Consider the following 19800-nt stretch of genomic DNA (forward strand, 5'->3'; position numbering starts at 1 on the left):
GTGATTAGAAGTGACTAGAATATTGTGTCGTAGTTTTAAATAACTGTTGTGAATTTTTACACTTTCCTCACAACATTCGCACAGAACCCAAAGGACAACAGTGCTGGGTCATAAACACTTGTCAACACAACACAGCCAAAATCACTGCATAATAATTTATTCACATATTTTTTTTTTTACAGAATATCTCTTTTTATTGCTGCAATTGTGGCGCCGCTCAGGTATTCACTTTCAGTATTCCCATAAGGAGGTTCTATGTTCATATCTCTATAATTTTCGTCTTCATGCATGCTGATTACATTTCACAGGAGCAGGATGCAAATAAAAGTAAACAGTCTCCTTTTAAAGTTACATGTCATAATCTATCCATTCTATTAATGCTTCGGTAACATGCCTTTTCAAGTCCATAAAGGGGAACACTTCTCTGAACACATAGTCTCCATTAGAGGGTAAAGGCATAACATAGAGCACATTAATTATACATATCATTAAAGCTGGCAATCTATGATTAATCCTCATAAATGACCAAACCCCTTGTTTCCCCATCCAAGTAAAAGCCTATCTATACTGCAGAGGGAAAAGTCTAAGTGTAGTTATCACACATTTATTCTATGTACAGTAACTTTGAAATATGGCACCGATTCTGCTTGTGAAAAAAGCTTGAGGTTACACGTTACGATATTTGTGACTGCCATATTTCTCCTGTTTGTGATTTCATTCATTGTTTTTCAAGAATGATCCCATTTTACTAACCAGTAAAAAAAAAACACTGGCGTACTTTTCTCTCCACTGTTCTCAATGTAAACAACGTGCCTTGCAGGCATGGGGAGCATCATGGTGTGGTTACACAGTGCTGGAAAGTATGTCTAACTGATCTTCGGTGCTCCCTAGGTGTCACACATTGACGAAAACCTCTGTGGCAACATCTGTCTTTCACTCGATTGGCGCCAAATGCTACAGATATAAAGACTAGCGACGGTTCTTAGGAAAAAAGCTAGACAACATATACAGCGTTCCAGTTTCTGCTGATCACTGAAGCGCTGACAATTTTTGTGTTTCTTTGTATAATATGCTTTAAAAAAAGGTGCTTGTTTTCTCATCCAGTGACTTTGTTCAAAACATCGTGAGCAATGATAAATAACATAATGTTCTTGCAGTAGCTCACATTAGGTTAGCATTCAGTTTCCTGACTCGTGTCAGATTGGCTTTTTTCCCACACACTCATGCGTATGCATGCGCACGCTTAAGCTCTTGCATATGCATATTCTAAATTGAGGGGATTATCTCTGACCTACAGCAAAGGCAAATTAAACAGACCATCAGATAATTCAGCCTCAGACTATCTTTACAGTATTTTTGTATTATCTTAAATTGCTCAGTTTAAACTTTTGGGTTCTTTGAAGGCACCCAGCGTCACCAAGGCAGAGCAGAACTCCCACAATAAACGCTTTAGGCTTTGTCACAGCACCACAGTTGCCTATTTAGGAAGTTGAGTTTCCTTATAAAGAGTCAACAACTTCATGTGTGGATATTCCTGGTGAGGACACAGAACTCTGTGCTCCTGAATATAGCAATAGTAATGCAGTGGTGAGCTCTGTGTCTACAGATCAGAGATCCTGAGCCTGGGAAGAGCTCTTCTCCAAAATTCTAAAGGTCCTCGAGCACCCAGGCGGAGAAGCCTCTGTCAGACGTAGGCGGACTCGCTGGACTGGGTCCGGCCCAGGTTGGGTGCCTGGGACAGGTGTGAAACGTCCTTCTTGCGTACTTCACAGATGGACTTCCTTCGAGCCTGTACTCCGCGGATGGCCGTCTTTATCTTCCTCCAGCCGAGGTGATTGAGTTCAGCCAGATTGAGCAGCACACATATGCCACTCACAGCAAACATAAAGACCAGAAACACAGTCTTTTCTGTTGGCCGAGACACGTAACACTCCACCTCTTTGACACATGGGTAGCGATTGCACTCAAACATGCCCGGAACATTGAAGCCGTAGAGGAAATACTGGCCAGCCAAGAAGCCAATCTCCAGTGCATTGCGGAACACAACCTGGATGACGTAAAATCGAGAAATACCTTCTTGCCGGCGAACTTTAGCACTTTTAGTTGTTGGAGGCAGTCCCCGAGGTCCATTGGGGATCTCCTTGACCTCCAGGCAGTCATGATCCTCCTTACTGCTGTCAGGATGCACCAGAATTCCATTGATGTTGCGAGCATGGAGCTTGCGAGCATGATGGTCATGACCATGGCGACCGTGATGACCATGACTGTGGTGATCTATGTAAGTGGGGTGTAATAGTGAGTAGCTTCGATCACGTGCTTTGGCAGACTGATGGACAGAGTATGTGATGAAGCACAGGCTCGGCGTGCACACCAGGATGATCTGAAACACCCAGTAGCGGATGTGTGAGATCGGAAAGGCCTTGTCATAGCAGGCCTGGTTGCAGCCAGGCTGCATGGTGTTACAGATGAACATGATCTGTTCATCCTCGTACACCTTCTCTCCCACTATGCCAACTATCAGGATCCGGAAGATCACCACCACTGTCAGCAGGATCCTGCAGAGAGACAGAAGGAGATGGAAAGGGCAGGAAGCGGAGGGGTGAAAAAAGAGAAAAACAGCAGCAGTTAATGAGGAAGGAAGACACAGAGCGAAAGGATAGACTGTACGGCTCCTGGCTGTAATGGACTCACTGGTTTTTGTAATCTGACGTGTGTCAAAATATTGCTTTACTGAAACATTTCTGTTGGCTTTTCTGGAACTAGATGTATGAAATTAAATTCATCGCAGTGAACAGGCATGTGTGTGTTTGTGTGTGTGATGGGGTTTAATGTGCATGCTATCTGAGCACATATCATGCACAACCCAGGTCACTAATCTTTAGAAACAAAACAGACACACATTTCCACTGCTTTAATGAATCGGTGCATCGAATAAACACAGCAACTGTGACTGTTCATACATGCTCAGTGCGGATTTGCAGTCAAATTATTTAAGGTTTAGGGAAAACTCTTTTATTTTAGTTGCTTCCCAAAGGTATTAATTCATGCATTTTCCAAATTCCACTACAAATATGCCTTAGCAAAGGCCTCTAAATATATGACTTTTCCAATGCTTCAAACAAGAACAATGAGAGGTCTTAAATATACTATACTGAATCCTCTCTACCATTTCATATTCAGCATCATTAGATCATTGCAGTCACACAAAGCTGTGTCCTAGGAGCGTTAGATCTAAGGAGTAGTGCAGCTGCTTTAATGCACTTCTGTTATCTTCTGGTGTCGATCCAGAACGGGCACTGCGGAGGAGGACTGGGGCTCAAGCATTGCAGTGTCAGCTGTTTCTAATGACTGAGGAAAGCCTGCACATCATTGGATTCCCTGGTTTTTAAATCACAATGCAGAGAATGTGCAGGCTCCCAGTGTGGGGGCAACTAAATTAGCTGAGAATACACTTGTTTCATTGCACAAAATGGCGAGGCAAGGAAGGGTACGGAAATAGATGGGAGCTGTTCCCAAGTGGGTTAAAACTAGGGTGAAAGACGTGTAGGACGTGATCGTTTGCAGGGTTATCTTAGGTAAAGCGACTCCACTGCATTTTTTTAATACGCACAAGGAAAGCTTGTGTTTGTTGTTTTTTATTCACAAACCAAATGGGATTTTGAAGTTTATCTTTTAATGAGGGCTAAAAATGCCCACATGTGCCTTTCATGGCCAGTTGCCACAGCAACTTGCAAATTAGTGAGGTACTGTATGTGCATTGTGCATACGTGTGCATGGAGGAAAAGTATGCAGTGTAAATACAGTTACCCTAAAAATGCCATTAAAAAAAAGCTTTAAAATTAATTGTTTAAATAGACTAGACTTATTTAGTGATTACCTAAATATTTTGGGATGGGATAAAAGAGGACAAATGGCAAAGGCTGAGTTCCTGATGGGTGGTAAGAGCTGAAGCAGAGGAACATGTGTTAGTGTGAAACAGATTTAAAATAGAGCAGAGCGCCGCTGCAGGATAAATTCTGCCCCACCTGCGAATGCATGCCTGTGTATTTTTATGTGTACGAAAGACAGAAGACACGAGGACGCTGAGACAAAAGGGAAAAAGTCAACGATGTGTGTGAGTGGTGCAGAATGGCTAACATGTCCAGCCGTCTGTGCTCGAAGCAGCTGCGAGTGCATACGCTACACTGACTCTCAGTATGCTTGAAAATACGGCAGAGCAAAGCTTCTCTGCACCTTTGGACTTCCAAACAATGCAGTTCATTTACTATGGGGTTTTTTTCAGCCTCTTTGTGATGCTTTCCAATAAGCTACAAGGAGTAAACCGACACATACACTTTCTATCTATCTTTTATTTTGAAACTGTAAATTCATTAGAATTTAAATTGTGAAGTATCATTTACGATAAACCCATTTACATTAAACTGCAATTGAAATATATATGAAAGTGTCTATTTGTACGGTTGCCGTACCGACCACCCCCGGTGCATTTGGTACGGTTACCGAAGTACACGTACATTTTTGTGTTTCAGTTATGATTAGGTTTAAGGTTAGGTTATAACCCAATATTGCAACAATTTTTAGGGTTAGGGTTAGGCTTAGGTTTACGGTAAGGGTTAGTCTTAGTCACAGACCTATACTGGCCAATGACTGACCTATCACGTGACCTAAACTGGCCAAACAGGGGCGCTGTGTACAGTTAGAATGTCGGAATATTGATACGCCAACTGTTCGGATAGCCACTGCCAATACAGTATATATTAAAATTAGACTGTGTTCGCTTAGTCCACATTTCACTCGTAAATGATGACCAGACACCAAAAGACTAAATAATTCAAGCCCACAATACCAAAATGGTATAAAGCCAAGGTCCACATAAGAACCCTAACACAAAACTGTCTGAGGAAAGGTGAGATCATTGTCATCAACACTTATTAACTTGTATTGTCACTTCTTATGACTAAAAACGCTTTACGTATACCTGCAAACAACATCTCACAAGACAAGTAATGCAAGTTATTTCAAAACTTCAGGTGATCAAAACAAGGCAAATGCCATCTTTTCATAGGTAACCTGAAAATGTGGCCTCTTTTTGGCATATAAAATGCTTTTTTGCTCTTTTGCTTATGAATGAGGGATAAATGCAGTTATAGAGGGTTTTCATGGCGTGTCATCACCGCGTCATCAAACCTGAAGTCGCCATATTGGACGTACTCAGCAGGAAAACAAAGCAGATCCCGAATGTCGACTAAAAGGAAATGTTGAATTACTGCCGTGTTTTTGGCTGTACCAATCGGTCAGACCGTGAAAAACATTTAGAGTTTTATAGATTGCCAAAAGTTATAAAAAATCAGGGACAACAATGTCAAAAGTTATCAGAGGAAAGGAGGCGCTTGTGGTTATAACTAAACCAGGATCTACGAGGCAAAAATCTGGACAACATACAAAATTGTTCGGCCCATTTCTTGTCAGGTAAGTGAATTGTTGATAGCAACGGCTCTTAACTAATTTCTAGTGTGATCACAATAATATAACTCATATCAAGCTACCGCATGTGGCATTATTGACCTAATATAATCCCATTTAATAGCCTGTTACAGGAGCAGCACAGTTCTGGGAGGATGACCCAGATTGGGTTAGGGTTAAAACTAGGTAGTTGACAATATCAGGATACGCAATAGACGGAAGACTCTCCGGGTCGTCATTGATCTAAGACGACGGAGCCGATTTGTATGGATTTGCACCACCAATAAACCGTAACTTTTCCAAATATCGTGCCCTTTCCTGTGGAACAAGTCCTTTCCTGTATGCCTTTGCATCTATAACACATTTTGAGGAGCTTTTGTGTGGTTTCTGACATTTATCCATCGCAATGTTTACCTCCGAGCGCCTCCAATATGGCCACTCATCCGGGTTACTGTGGCATAGGTGAAAACCCTCTATTGTGTGTTTCTTTTCTCTGAATAAGATATTATTCAGCCTAAATAAAACATTTTGATGCATGCAGTAATATCAACATTTATTGTTTACAGCACTAATCTTGTACCATTGGCTCTGCATCAGATAAACTCTGTTTGCTGGGTTTTCTGATCCCACTGCAGTCTGAAGCAGCAGAATATTGGGATACAACGGCCAGGGAAGGACAAGGCTTTTGTGATTGCGGTTTCTCAGAGCGGCTTTAATGACCTCAACGGTGAGGACTCTCAAGTGCACCTGTGTACCGCACAGTGGGTATTTGCTCAACAGTCAGTACTTTAGCATTTTCCCATTAAAAAAACCCTCACATCTCCGAAATAGTGTAGTGTATATTTTATTGCTGTGTGTGTGTGTGTGTGTGTGTGTGTTTCTGTGAGCTCTACTGCTGGATAAGAGGATAATCAGCCTGGGGCTAGATTGCTGCATTAGCAGAAAGCGGCACAAGGAGGTTATCTGCAAACATCAGTGTTTTAGGTCCTGCACTGTACAATGCAAATACAGTGAGTCCGAGCACATTCAGGCCAGATTCTGAATGTTTAATGGCTGTCATTAATGATTAAAAAAGCTTTGAGAATTAGGCCTCATCAGCAGTCAGCAAAAACAAAAACAATTACAAAGTTGTGGGAGCAATTAAAAGGGAATCATGAGAAAGTCTAATATTCTGTCGTAAATTTGAAAAAAAAGGAAGAAGAATAAGAAGAAGTAATTAAAACAAAAATCAGACGATAACAGAAATTAATTAATGAAGCAATAAATCAATAGATCATAAAAAATAATTGATTGTTCTGAGTCTTTCTCATAGGATATACATATTTCATAGTTCTGCAGCTTTCACAGGCATGCTGCAGGGTGTACAGCAGGTCAGGGACTTGATAATGCTAACGTGAATGTCCAGGGGGAAGCAAAGCTCAGTGTTTCCACTTATGGTGTTCTGTCTGTCTGCAGCAGATTGACCTGTAAGATTGTGTGTTTGCAGCGCTGCTTCTCCACTGGTGTGTCGGCTGGACGTGGAAGCATCATTTTTTTTTTTTCCCAGAGGTTTTCACACACAAACACACATGCATTGGTTCATTCATACAGCAGCTGCCTCTGCAAGCCTCCAGGGACAACGTTAGCTTCAGGTACGAGAGCAGATGCAGCGGGAAACAAACGCACACACACACAGTGAACATTCCTATTCTTTTCATTGTATATGAACCCTGTGTATGTAGCTATACTGGCAGGTCTGAAAGAAGTGCAGCCTTTCATCTGAGTGGGGACTCACGCTCACTAATAAACTGTGCTGATTGCTGATAGCAGCACATAATGACTAAAGACCTTAGCAGGCCTCCAAATTAGGCAGCTTAATCACCAGAGTGCAGACATTTCTCTTCTGCCAACCCAATTCAACGCTCCTCTCTCAACCCGTTTTAATACTTTAAGGTCCTGCCCACGACTCAGACAGACATGCATGACTGCCTGAGGTGCCGCTAACAGTCGGTGTGAAGAAGAGTGCATTAACATAAGCCAAACTTGCCTTCCATCAAGGTGGTTAAGTTGCCCCTGGCTTCCTAAAATGTTTTACTGAGATGGTGACACATAAATGATTTAAAAAAAAAAAAAAGACTTCTCTAATATATTTCTGAGATCATCTTCGACTAAAAGCATTCTCCACTGTATTTCTTTTTCTGTGGGGAAAACTGTCAAAATTCATAGTCTTGATACATGGACACTAGCACTACGTTCACGCTGCAAGTCTGCAAGATTTTTTCAAATAATCTGATTTTTTTGTGTGATCGTTCATATTACTTCAATCAGTTGGGAGTTTGAACGGAATGCGACCCTGAAGTGACCCGCGTGCGCAGAAGAGTTCCTAAGGTGACCAATGACCCCCCACAGGCACGTACGTTGTTTACGGAAGTAAATATGGAAGCGTCCAGTGTAGGATTGTGTGTCGCGCTGAGAAATGTTCTTTCCAACAGAAGTCAGCACTTTATAACTTTTAAGGAAACTGAAAAAGAAGAATCCTCCGCCATGGCTGTTGTTTTTCCACGCGGTTTCTCTTGGTGAAGACGTAAGAGTCGGATAGAAAGAGCTTTGGCCATTCAGACTGCAGTCGCATCGCAAAGAATCAGATACATTTAGGACTACATCTATAAGTACCTGGGTAAGATTTGAAAAAATCAGAATTGTGCTACAGGTCACATATGGGCAAAAAGATCAAATCTGGGTTGCATTTGCATTCAGGGAAGAACCACATAATCTACACCACGAGGAAGTGTTTTTAGCTCTGCAGTCCTGAAAGCTCAAACTCTTCAAATAAAATGCATCAGCATATTTCTATAGTTCATAAATCACATCAAAGCTTGTGGGGAGCTATGAAAAATTAGATCATCGTGAGCATTGAGAGTCCAGACAGCAGTTTTAATTCAGTTAGAAATATCAACTAGTTCAAATTCTGCTGTATTGTGCAGATCATATTCAGACTACTTACTTTGGTAGGATTCCACCTCCACACAGAGAGAAATATTTTATCTTTGTGCAGAAATCAGATTACACTCGGGTTATTCCCACATCCTGAAACCCATTAGCTCGCTCTCTCCTTTTATGTTTGTAATTCAGTTTTCCTCAGCATCATCAGCAACCAAAACTTGCACGAGTCATGCATCATTTCAACTTTGAAAATGTTTTTCTTTTAACTAATGTTTTGATTGAAATCATCCTAGAAGCTGATTGTTGTGTGTGGTTCTGCGCTGTATGAAAACTTTGAGGATTTGCTGCAGGAGAATTGATCTGCAGGCATCTTGTGGTTACGTTGTTTTGTGGTCCACTGAGGACATGCACTGATTCTGCAGGAAGCAAAGTTCGATCCTCAAGCAAATTAATCCAAATAGATCAATAAAATATGTAAATCAGGAGAGCCATGTTTAGGCCGGGCTACCGGACTCAAAACGCCACTTGTTCTTGTTGTGTACACGAGTTAGAATTGCTACTCCTCTGTTATTCATGAACGGATCGGGCTAAAATGTATTAGGTATAATCTATGGATGTGTACGCATCCATGCTCTGTGCCCGATTTTCGATTTGGGAATCAGGGGGGCCCCAAAATTAAAAAAAATGAAAGTGGATTTATCATTTATTTGCGAATTAAATATTACGACGATTGGTGGTCCGAATCATTGACACATACCAATATATAAATGGGGCCCATTACCCCTTACGTGTCACAGGGGCGCCAGGGGGCCCCATTTCTCAAATGACTACTCCTCCATTAGTTCTCGTTAGATCTGAATGCAGTTTGGTATGATTACTCAATGAATAAATATGATGAGAAGCTTGGAGCCCTTTTATTTAAATGGGGCCTGGGGGCCCACCCCCCATTATTAGTAATTTTCAAATTTATGGGAACATAGTCATGTGATATATAATTTCAAAGGTAATTCAACGTAGATTATGATTATGTCTTATCTCATTTATTTGTGAGTCAAATATTGCGACAGTTGGTGGTACAGAATCATTGACACATGACTGGGGCTTATTACTTCGTATGTGCCACGGATGCGCCAGGGGGCCCCGTTTTTCAATTGACAACTCCTCCGTTAATGCTTGTTGAATCGGGTTGTAATTTGACATGGATATTCTATGAGCGGATATAAAGAGCCTCTCTGAGACCTTGTTTTACTCTGTTGAACTGAGTCACGTGGTACGTGCTATTCGGCGCAGAGACGTTATGCGGACCCGACCGTAGTTCATCAGAACTTCTTTTAATCCTCTTTAATCCCACCAGTTTGATCTAAAGGACTGAAGAGACCCCAGCAGCATTTAACTCAGCAGAGCTGGCATTACCCCACTTGACCATCCTTTGTGGAAAAGATTCAAAGATGCAGGAATTTTAGGATTTAATTTTAGTGAAGTGACTGTTTAATGTGTTGAGCACTAAATAAAGCAGAGTTAGCACATTTCCTGTTTGTTTTATTACCGCACTTTAATTTCTTTTACACTTACTACACTTCCGTGTGAATTATCTCTACACCTATACAAAGTTGGTCAACAACCTTTGAAATGTGCTTCTGTCATTCATACATTTCAATTTCTCTAATTCTTAATAGTGATCTTGTGATAAACACACTACATTTATCAGTTAAAAAATGGAAAGCTAAGACGTGTTGAGAAATGCTGTATACCAAAGGAAACAGCAGATTCAGGTGATACAGTACTTTAGACTAATCACAACCAAAATATCACAAAACACTGCATGATCTTGCATCACTGTCAACTATACACGTTTTAGAAGTTTGAAATTGCCGTTATGGACACATATTTGTAAATGTAATTCATGTGGGTCAAAAACATGTCAGTATTTATTGTTTATGGTAGATCATGAATGAGAGTAGAGGAGGTACACTCCTTTCTCACATCCTAACATCCTAAACAGCCTCTGGTTCAACTCAACCATGAACATTACATTTGTGGCTTCGTTCGTGCCTGATTCGCTTTCATTTGTTCGGAAAATCACGAGAGCGAGCAACATTTAGTCATTGTTTTTTTGTTGTATTTGTTTTTAGGTGAGGGTATTGAAGGTTTTATAATCCGCTCTGAAAGTGAATTCATATTTAGACTCATTTCAACAAATCTTGTTATCTCCAAAACATATGTTCTATTCTGTGTATGTCTGAAAGGTTTAAGAAAATCACACAACACACACACACGCGCGCGCGCGCACACGCACACACGCACAGATGTGCTGCTAGAATGAATAATGGCCTGTGCTGAATGAAAGCTGAGCTCAGCTTTACTGGCGAAGTCCTCCCATCAAACAGTGCAATCAATAACATTTAACATCAGGGACTGCTGCACAAATAAACTAATGACAAGTGTAGATATGCAGAAAAACGGTTTTATTTGAAAAATTGTCACGCTCCTTGCTGCAGGATTATGGATTATTTATCCCCTCAAACCCTCAGACGCTATTGTTTTGCTTGGCAACACAATCCAATCGGACCAGTAAGGATTCCATTTTGCTGGAAGGCGACTGGTAATTTATCATTGAGCACATTTCAATTTATAACTATATTAAATAATGCCCTTTCTTCTTCTTCTAATAATAATAATAATAATAATAATAATAATAATAATAATAATAATAATAATAATAATAAGGATTATTTCAGATAACGAGGGTTCCTTCTCAAACTAGGGTACTTCCATTGTGTGTATTTCCTGACCTGATTACAGTTTAAAGAGTGTGTCTTTTTAAACTACGATGATGAACAACTTCAGGGCAAAAGTATCATCTGCACTTTGCTTTTCAAAGGCAACAAACGGCAAAGTGTGAGGCTGGTATTAAACCATAAACACAATATACATGAGTATATCACTGTGTTCATCGAAAGCTTGTCAATTTTGTAAATATTTAATGAAGCACTTGACATCAGTTATTACTATAAGATTGGTTTGTATGGTTGTGGTGAGGGGATTGATAGATGATGAATAATTAATCTACAGTATAAACTTCCTCTGGGGAATACAGACAATAGCTGATTTGTTAAATAATACATATATTAAAGAACTCAGTTTTCTATTAATCTGACTGAAGCTCATCACATCAAGGCAAAGCAAAGACACACAGATGGAGAGAGAGAGAGAGAGAGAGAGAGAGAGAGAGAGAGAGAGAGAGAGAGAGAGAGAGAGAGGGGGGGAGAGAGAGAGAGAGAAGGCCCTGTTCATTCAGCCAATCCAGTAATTCCGTGTTGGCCTCGAAGCTGAATTTTGCATGTGATATCTCTCAGGAAAGCATCAATCTCACTTTGTTTGAGATGTTCAGATTCGATTGAGATGAATATAAAATCAAGGAGACAAAAAGCTTCCTGTTTTTCCATTTGATGCCATTGATGCAAAGGACACACACACACACTGTGAGTTGTATGTGCGGTTGTTTCCTCAGCAGTGAGGTCAGCAGCACCTTCGCAGAAAACAGCTCTGACACAAATTTCCAGCACTAAAGCCCTGCAGTGGGACAACTTTTCTCCCTTCCTGAGTGTTCCTCTGCTTTTTTTCTGTTCCCCTGCCACCCACTTACCCAGTGCGCTGTGCCGACTGCAATTCACGTCACCCCTCCTAATCCATCTTTTTATTCTATCTTCCCAAGATCACTCTTGCACTCCATTATCTCTCCCTCTTTTTTCTGCACTTGTCTTTGACGCTGACCTCACCACCACAGCACTGCAGTGTAAGATGCATCACACAAACACTTCTCTCACTCTGCCTCTCTACCTGCAAGGTAAGTCAAACCTGCGTCATCTAATCACAGCAGAACGCTCTTTATCCTAACACCGACATGCATAACACCTGAGCACCAATTTAATGAAGCGCAAATGCTTTATTAACCTTACTTTTAAATTTCATTGATCTGTCATAATAAAAGGAAATTGTTTTTTAATAATAAATACATTAATAATGACGTAAGGAGAATGATGGCCCATGCTGTTTGAGTCATGTCCTTGACATTCAATTGTTTGTATCGTGGACCTGTCTGTGTTTTTGGCAGGTCAGCAAAGTACACAAGCTGTTCTCTGTCCCACTGGAATATATGGGTTATTTGCATGAGATTGTAAAAAGTAAAGCTGTTCAAATGCTGGTCTGGAAAACAAAAGTATACTTAATAAATAAGTAAATAAGCCACATGTTCGAAGCATGTGACTGAAACAGGTAAGATGTAACCCAACATTTGTGTCAAGCTACACACTGATGTCAGATGGTTTGGAAAGAGAGATGTATCCACATTTTACTTTTAGGCATTTAAAAATGAAAGTTCTCTCTCAAACTACCCTCATCATTTTCATTTTTTCCCCCTGATGACTGATCAATTTGGATTTAAAGTCCATTAAAATGATTATTTCAATATAAAGAATTAGGACTTATATGTGTGTTGTTTGATGTCTAACATAACAATCTATTTCTTTCTATATATGCATTGAACAAAGCTGATTGTGCTCCTTTTGTTGGGTCAAAGTGACCTTTGTTTCTGTTAATTTTACAAAATTTTACAACAATATTTCCCAATGTAAATATTCCCTCAAACACATTTGAGAAATTATTCAAAGGGGGAGATTGGAGAACACCGTCCAGGAAGCCAAACCAAAGAGACGGAGTATGATTTAAAACTGAATTCTCTTACAACTTTCCATGCATATTTTGTGCTGCATTTGGTTGTTGTGTTTTTTGCATGTGTGTATTTGTACATTCGTTAAGCATAAACCTAACCAATAGAGCGGTCAAGGTCTCGTCTGTAACGTCCACATTTACAGACCATGGAGACCGTTAGACATAGACATTTTATTACTAAACGCCAACAAGGAAAGTACCAATCTATGGGAAGAGATTTCTCTCCTTTCTAAAGAGCTAAAAATTAATTATATCATACCGTATAATAGCGTTAACCTAAGGAACAAAGCCCTAAACCCTGCAGGCAGACCTGCTGAAGCTGTATCATGTTTTTCTGCAGTCTGTGCCTTCTCCTCTCCCTTCTCTCTCTTCTCTGTTTCAGGTGTCTTGAAGCTGGAGATGGCAGTCCCTGATCTGTGGTTCACGGCTCAACTAGTTCTATCTCTCTATCCTGTTCTGTTCTCTTCCTTCTGTCCACTAACTTCATCCAGTCAAAGCAGACGGCTGCCACCTCTGAACCTGGTTCTGCTGGAGACTTCTACCTGTTAAAGGGGAGTTTTTTCTTCCCATTGTTGCTAAATGCTTGTTCGTGTGGATTTTGTTGGGGTTTTTTCCTTCTCATTACGAATTTTATATTTGATAGCTTTTTGAGATGACTTTTGTTGTAATTTGCACGATATAAATAAAGTTGAATTGAATTGAATATTCATGCATTGACAAACACATGTAAACATTCATGTTTCTCGGTATCTAGAATATTCCGAAATAGACTTTGTGTCCAAAAATATTGTCCAAACATAGAACTACAATGCACCACCCTGAAAAAACTACCAAAACACCAAGGTTTGGAGATTTTCAAAATAAATTGGTGGCTAAAAAAAGAACTGTTGGCTGAGTGATACTGTATGTTTTAGTAAACTACTGTACTAGAGCTGAAGTCCCTTGTGTCGATGAATAACAGTGATTACATTATGAACTCATTCAGAAGGTTAAAATGAAGGTTAATTCAACCTTGACAATAACTTCTACTGTGTGATGATAATTACAGACGTCAGATATACATGCACACACTGTACACTTCAAGCTTGTGAAATCACAACACAGTAAATTAATTACTGAGTGAGTCACAATACATACTGCACCTGTGGTTAGTCAGAAGCAAAGAAGCAACTCTCAATTTGTCTGTCTCTTTTAAAAAGCACGCTAAGCTAACACATGCCAGCATGTAGGAGATCTTGATCCCTCCTATTCCGGGACATAGCTTATGAACTACAATTAAGAACTACTTTAATTGTAACCATGTAGAAGAGTTTAGATACCCTGTACCACAAGTGAAAAAAAAAAAAAAGACTAACATGCAACTGTGTTCCAAGGTTGTGATGCAGGGGAAACTTTTCAGCCATGAAAAAATGCCACTGTTCTGTACTTTGGAACAGCATGGCTTACGTATAATGCAAGCATGCAAACTTTAAAAAAAAAGGAAAAAAAAGAGGATAACACAGAGGCTAAATACTCAAAGCCATCTAATAGCTACTACATGCTCCAAGCAACCTCATGTGAAGTGTAGGGCTTCACAATGCACCACAGTGCAACACTATATGACAGTTGGTTGTGTTCACAAGGGCAACGTACCACACCTGACCACACCCAACTATAAGATTGGCTGTGGTCAGTGGTGCAACAGACTCGAACCTTTCAACCCATAGAGGTCAGTGCGGTAATTTAGATTCAAAATATCGTGAAGTTGCTCATTGACAATCTAGGAGGCACCTTTGCAGCACAAAACTGTGCCAGTGGTGAACAATTCTCCAACTTGCTGTTACATCCAGAAACATCAGTTGTGTCAATTAGATGTTAAGTGTCACTGATTTCCTGACCATGCAGGCACATGCTTTGGATTATGATGTATCAAGTCCATACATTTGCTAGTTATTGGAAGGTAAGCTTCAACAATTTCTAGGGTTTACAATACCTATTGTAACTAGCAACACACTCACCACAACTAAGGAATATTTTGCTGGACGTTAAGCCCGAGTCTCTGCCTAAACTGTTAGGAAGGGGGGGAAAGTATCTTGAAATAGACTACCTCAAATACTCCCGAAAACTCAGTGTTTCTAGGCTCACATTGCATCTGCAAGCAGAGTGAAAGAAGGAGCCCTATTGGGTGTGGATGTTACAGATAATACTATAGTGTAGTACAAGAGAGAGTCTTGTAGGACAAACGCACTCTGAGGAAAGCCAAACACAAGGAGATCACTTACAAAGCCTGTTTTAGTGCAGAACTACATAGCTGTGAATGAACTTTCCTAGGGGCTGATTATATCTGGTCAATGTGATCCCAGTGCAGTATTACTTCAGAAAATTGGACATTGTGGCTGTTTCGGCAGAGAATACCAATAGACCAACGAAAACAATTCTACAAAAATCTTCTATTCTCAATCAATCAACAAAACAGGAAAACTTTCAAGATATGGGGGAACCCTTTTAAGTTCAGCCAGTGGATTGCATGATCAACAAACAGCTAAGTATCAAGCATGTCGGACAGAAACCATTGAATCATCTGAGTATGCATTAGGGTTTTTTTTTTCAAAGAAGTAGCAGACAAATTGAGAGTTGCTTCTGTGCCTCTGAGAAACTGTAGGTGGCCTAAATTACCCAGAGATTAATTTTCAGTATTCTCTGTACCCTGTGCTCACAGAGTATTAGGGATTCAGCTGCAAAGACTGAATTTATAGTTGCGTTAAGATTTCTTTTTTTTGACCACTAGAGGGCGGAAAGACTCTGGAACACGTCCACAACAGTTAGCATCTAGCTTATGAAGTCGTTAGCACTAAGATGTTAGCAAACAGTTTGCCTACTCACATATCCAGCAGAAACAGAGCAACACGGACATCCCTTTCGTCTCCTTTCACTGGCCACCTGTTGAATGTAATTCCAATAATGACTGGCGTTTAAGCCATGTACGTCCTTCCAGGTCAATGAAAATGATACCTTTTTTTTCTTTGACTCAGCACATTTCCAGCCTTCTCAAGCAGTTCCTCAGGCTTGTCACTATTTTACACCAGATGGTTAACATGCTGGAAAAAATTGCCCTTGTCCGTTTGAAGAGTTAGCAACATTTCAGTTTTATTAGGAGAACCAAAATGATGTGTTTCAATGGACTAGACCAGTTGATTCATGAGATACTTCATTTTACAACGCTTGTTTTATACTTTTCAACCACAGGAGAGAAAAATGGAGTATCTGTTTTAGATTCAAAGTGTAGAATTCTTGGCTTTGATCAACAAAAGGTTTTTATAAAATGCCGTTTACATCATCTCTGTGGCTCTGATGCAGTTATAGTGTATCTGATGTGAATGAGAGCCTCACGGCAATCAACGGTTGGTTGGATGAGCCAACATTCACTCCTACTTAAACACAAGAAATTAAACATGCAGGCACACAAGAGCCAAATGCACCAAGGACTAGATGAAGGCCATGCCCTCCACTGTTATGGGTACAGAGCATGGCACTGCAATCATACTTATTATCTTTATGTTCTCTGATGGGCAATTCTGAAATGAAAAGGTAAATGGAGGCTTTACAGGCCAGAGTGTGTTGACTCTACATTTTTCCAAATGAGCACCCCAGCGTGAGATTTGGATTGTGTTCAATGAGTGGAAAGTCCCACTTTTGCATTTAATTAATCACAGAGATGATGTGGGGCACATATCACACACATTTTACAGTATGTCTTCATGGCATGTCTCTCCTGCTAATAAAACTAAAACGCTTATCTGGTCATCTTTCCTCTACTAATGAATGCTCTGCATTGAGGAAACGAGCTGTGGTCATCTTTTCTTTATGTTGCAACTCATTGACACTACTTCAGAAATTCTGGCTCTGAGTTCAGAGGTTTTATCTTTGATTGTGTTTTCTACACCTGCCTGCTCACCATCCTTTCATCCTCCACACCTCTGCTCTGCTCTGCTGCACTCCTACTCCCCTCTCCTCCTTCTGTCCTATTGGTCTGTAGCCAACAGCACCAAGTATAATGTATCACCAGCCAGGCTTATTAGGTGATATCAACACAGAAACCTCTCTGAATGAACCACAATGCGTGGTAAAACCAACTATTGATTATGTGCAATGAGTTTACCTCCAAACTGATGATAAGTGTGAAGAATAATAGTGAGGTGATCGAGGGGGGGGGGAGAAGGACAGGGGAGCGCGGAACAGAGGAGTGCACTGGGACAAGCCTTCAGGAGGAACGTTTTTTGTTGGGATGCAATAATTTCACAAAAACATTTAGTGAACACAAAAATCAGGACAAAGAAAATGCAAAAGAGAAATCAAAACCTTGAACCACAAAAGTGACCAGTGCCTTACCTCCCAATCATGGTGGAGTGCTGCTGGACAGCCGCCTCCAGCAGCCTCTCCAGAATGGTCCATTCTCCCATGGTGGTGGAAGAGTGGTTGGAGGCTCAGAAGAAACAGGATTTGAAGAGCAAAGTCTTCCTCTAGTCGGATTCTTATTTTTCTTCTTCACAGGACCAGCCTGTGCTCTTTTGGGACAGTGGGGGGAGGAACCCAGTCCCTCCCCTGTCACACACAGCTACCTTTTGACGTCTACAGGTTCATTTAACTGCCCCTAAAGTGTGTCTTTGTGTGTGCGTGAGTGTCTTCTGCTGGGCCCGTCCTGCTACGTTTCTCCTCCTGATGGAGAGGAGATGCTGATCTGATTGCCTTCCCCTCTCTCCTTCAGCCTCATCCCCTCCCCTGTGCGATGATGCTTGTCCTCCCCTCCTGCTGCACAACTCCACTCTGTACTACAGCATATGCTATAGCTCACTGTGTGACAGCCATGATCTCTTCGTTCTCTTCCCCTTGGCTCCTATCTTCTCTGCTTCTTCAGCCTCTGCATCCGTTCTCCACCCTACCTTCAGGGCACTCCTTGTCCTTCAGCTGCTCTCCTGTCCATTGCTGCTGCTCCACACTCGTCCTTGCATTGTGAAGGATATTTGCCTTCAGTGCACCCTTTCTGCTCCAACCGAATGGCACACACTCACACACACACACACACACACACACACTACATAAAGCTAATTCTCTTTTGTTTTACCACAGCAGACCTTCAATATCAGCAACACACATACACACACATGCTCTGAATCCTGCTCTTACACTTCCTACTGAGCTCTGCAGATCCCCACCAGCGCGCAGAGCTCCTGCCTGCTGAATGTCATTTCATGACTGGAGGAATGGTAGCTCCCTCTGCTCCAAGCACTACAAGGACCCATAAAACCTACTACACACACACATACACACACACACTGAGCTGCACACACAAACACGCTGCCCCTCAGTAATAAATCAGCTTCCTTGCTGCATCCAGTAAGGCTGAACCAATGGCAGTGTGCTGCAGACCTGCTGTCTTGTGTTGTCCCTCTGGCTAATTTCAGAACAGTCCAGTGCCAAGAGTCATGTCTGCCGCAGAGAGCAGAGACAAGAAGCTGTCCTGGGAAGATTATTTCTGGGCTCCATCATCATCTTGCATCCCCCACTCTCCACCTCTCCACCTCCTGCTCTCCTTCAACCGCCACTCCGCTCCTTCACCCTCTCCTTCCTGTAACGCCTGTGAGCAGATCTCAGTCCTGCCAACTGCCGTATGTCTCAGCGCACAGTACTCCTCTCTCTTCTGCTCTCTTCTGCCTCTGTGTCTTTGGCTTGTTCATCGCTCTGTCTCTGTCACACTGTGAGCATACTGCTCCCCCTTCTCTTCTCACAGATTTACTCTCTCATCTCTCTCCCTTCCTCCCTCCTTCGCTCTGCTAAATGTGCTTGGATTGCTATACCCTGGTCGCTGCTTCACCGATGCCTGCAAGAATGCCTCCCACTGTACTGCTGTGTCTGTTTCTGCCTGATGTTGCAAAGAAAACACAGAATCTAGATCCAAGAGTGCCTGCTTTTTTTTTGTTTACACTGGAAGTCCTAGTTTCTGCTTTTTACTCAAGATGCCCTTTTCTTTTTTGTGATTTCTACCATCCTAACACACATCATCTAGTCTATGTTTTACAGTGGGGTGTTACAGGAGAACTGATGATTTGCTCCACCCCACCCCATCAATCTTCTTCCTTTCTCCATCTCACTCTACTGAGGGTGACAACACACCTATTACATCCAGACCCAACCCCTTATGTCCTTTCTTTAGTTCCTTGTCTTCTCTTGTTCCTTGTGTTCTCATACTGTGTTCACCCCCATAATGCACACACATACTGTCCCAGTTCCCCCGCTCTCAGGAGCGATGAGAGCTGTATTGTACTTTGCTGTGACATTGAAAATGACATTTATTAGATTTATGTAAAGGTGGTGTGTAGATGTGATGATCGCCTTTGATTACACAGACACACACAGTCATGATTTGAGCGATATAAATCAATCTTGTAGAAGCAGTTCATGTGAAAGCACCTCAAAAAGGAATTCAAGGTGGTATAAAACTATCAAATATCAAATTGCCAGTGAGTATTTTTTTTTCTACTGTTGTATGAGTCAACGGAAGGTTTTCCCGTCTGTGAGACTGAGTCAAGTTGTGCAGGAGTAAATGATGTGGTGGCATGCCATGAGATCCTCACTACAGGATGAAGTCATGGCTGAGGGTGACAAGTTCAAATCATTTGTGCTCAGCCTTCTTTTAGTTACGCTTCT

At 41.3% G+C, this 19800-nt stretch overlaps 1 protein-coding gene across 2 annotated transcripts; it reads right to left on the reverse strand.

The window, feature by feature from the left end:
• Positions 1 to 141: 141 nt before the first annotated feature.
• LOC114476147 (gap junction delta-2 protein-like) lies at positions 142 to 18904 on the reverse strand. 2 transcript variants are annotated; one of them, XM_028467447.1, is made up of 3 exons: positions 17485 to 18904; positions 15979 to 16035; positions 142 to 2555 (listed from the first exon to the last, which is right to left on the reverse strand). In XM_028467447.1, exons 1-3 carry the CDS (start codon positions 17553 to 17555, stop codon positions 1685 to 1687), a joined length of 999 nt encoding a protein of 332 aa, XP_028323248.1. In that variant the 5' UTR covers positions 17556 to 18904; the 3' UTR covers positions 142 to 1684. The 2 variants fall into 2 exon arrangements, with proteins under 2 accessions (XP_028323248.1, XP_028323249.1); XM_028467448.1 differs by lacking the exon at positions 15979 to 16035.
• Positions 18905 to 19800: the final 896 nt, after the last annotated feature.

This window comes from Gouania willdenowi, chromosome 14, assembly GCF_900634775.1.
Source record: "Gouania willdenowi chromosome 14, fGouWil2.1, whole genome shotgun sequence".
NCBI classification, from domain to species: domain Eukaryota; kingdom Metazoa; phylum Chordata; class Actinopteri; order Blenniiformes; family Gobiesocidae; genus Gouania; species Gouania willdenowi.

Coding starts and splice junctions, on each gene's coding strand:
- LOC114476147 (XM_028467447.1), bottom strand. CDS start 17,555: ATGGGAGAATGGACCATTCTGGAGAGGCTGCTGGAGGCGGCTGTCCAG. Junction 16,036..17,484: donor CACTCCACCATGATTGGGAG/GTAAGGCACTGG, acceptor TACATTCAACAG/GTGGCCAGTGAAAGGAGACG. Junction 2,556..15,978: donor GCTCTGTTTCTGCTGGATAT/GTGAGTAGGCAA, acceptor GTCTCTCTGCAG/GATCCTGCTGACAGTGGTGG.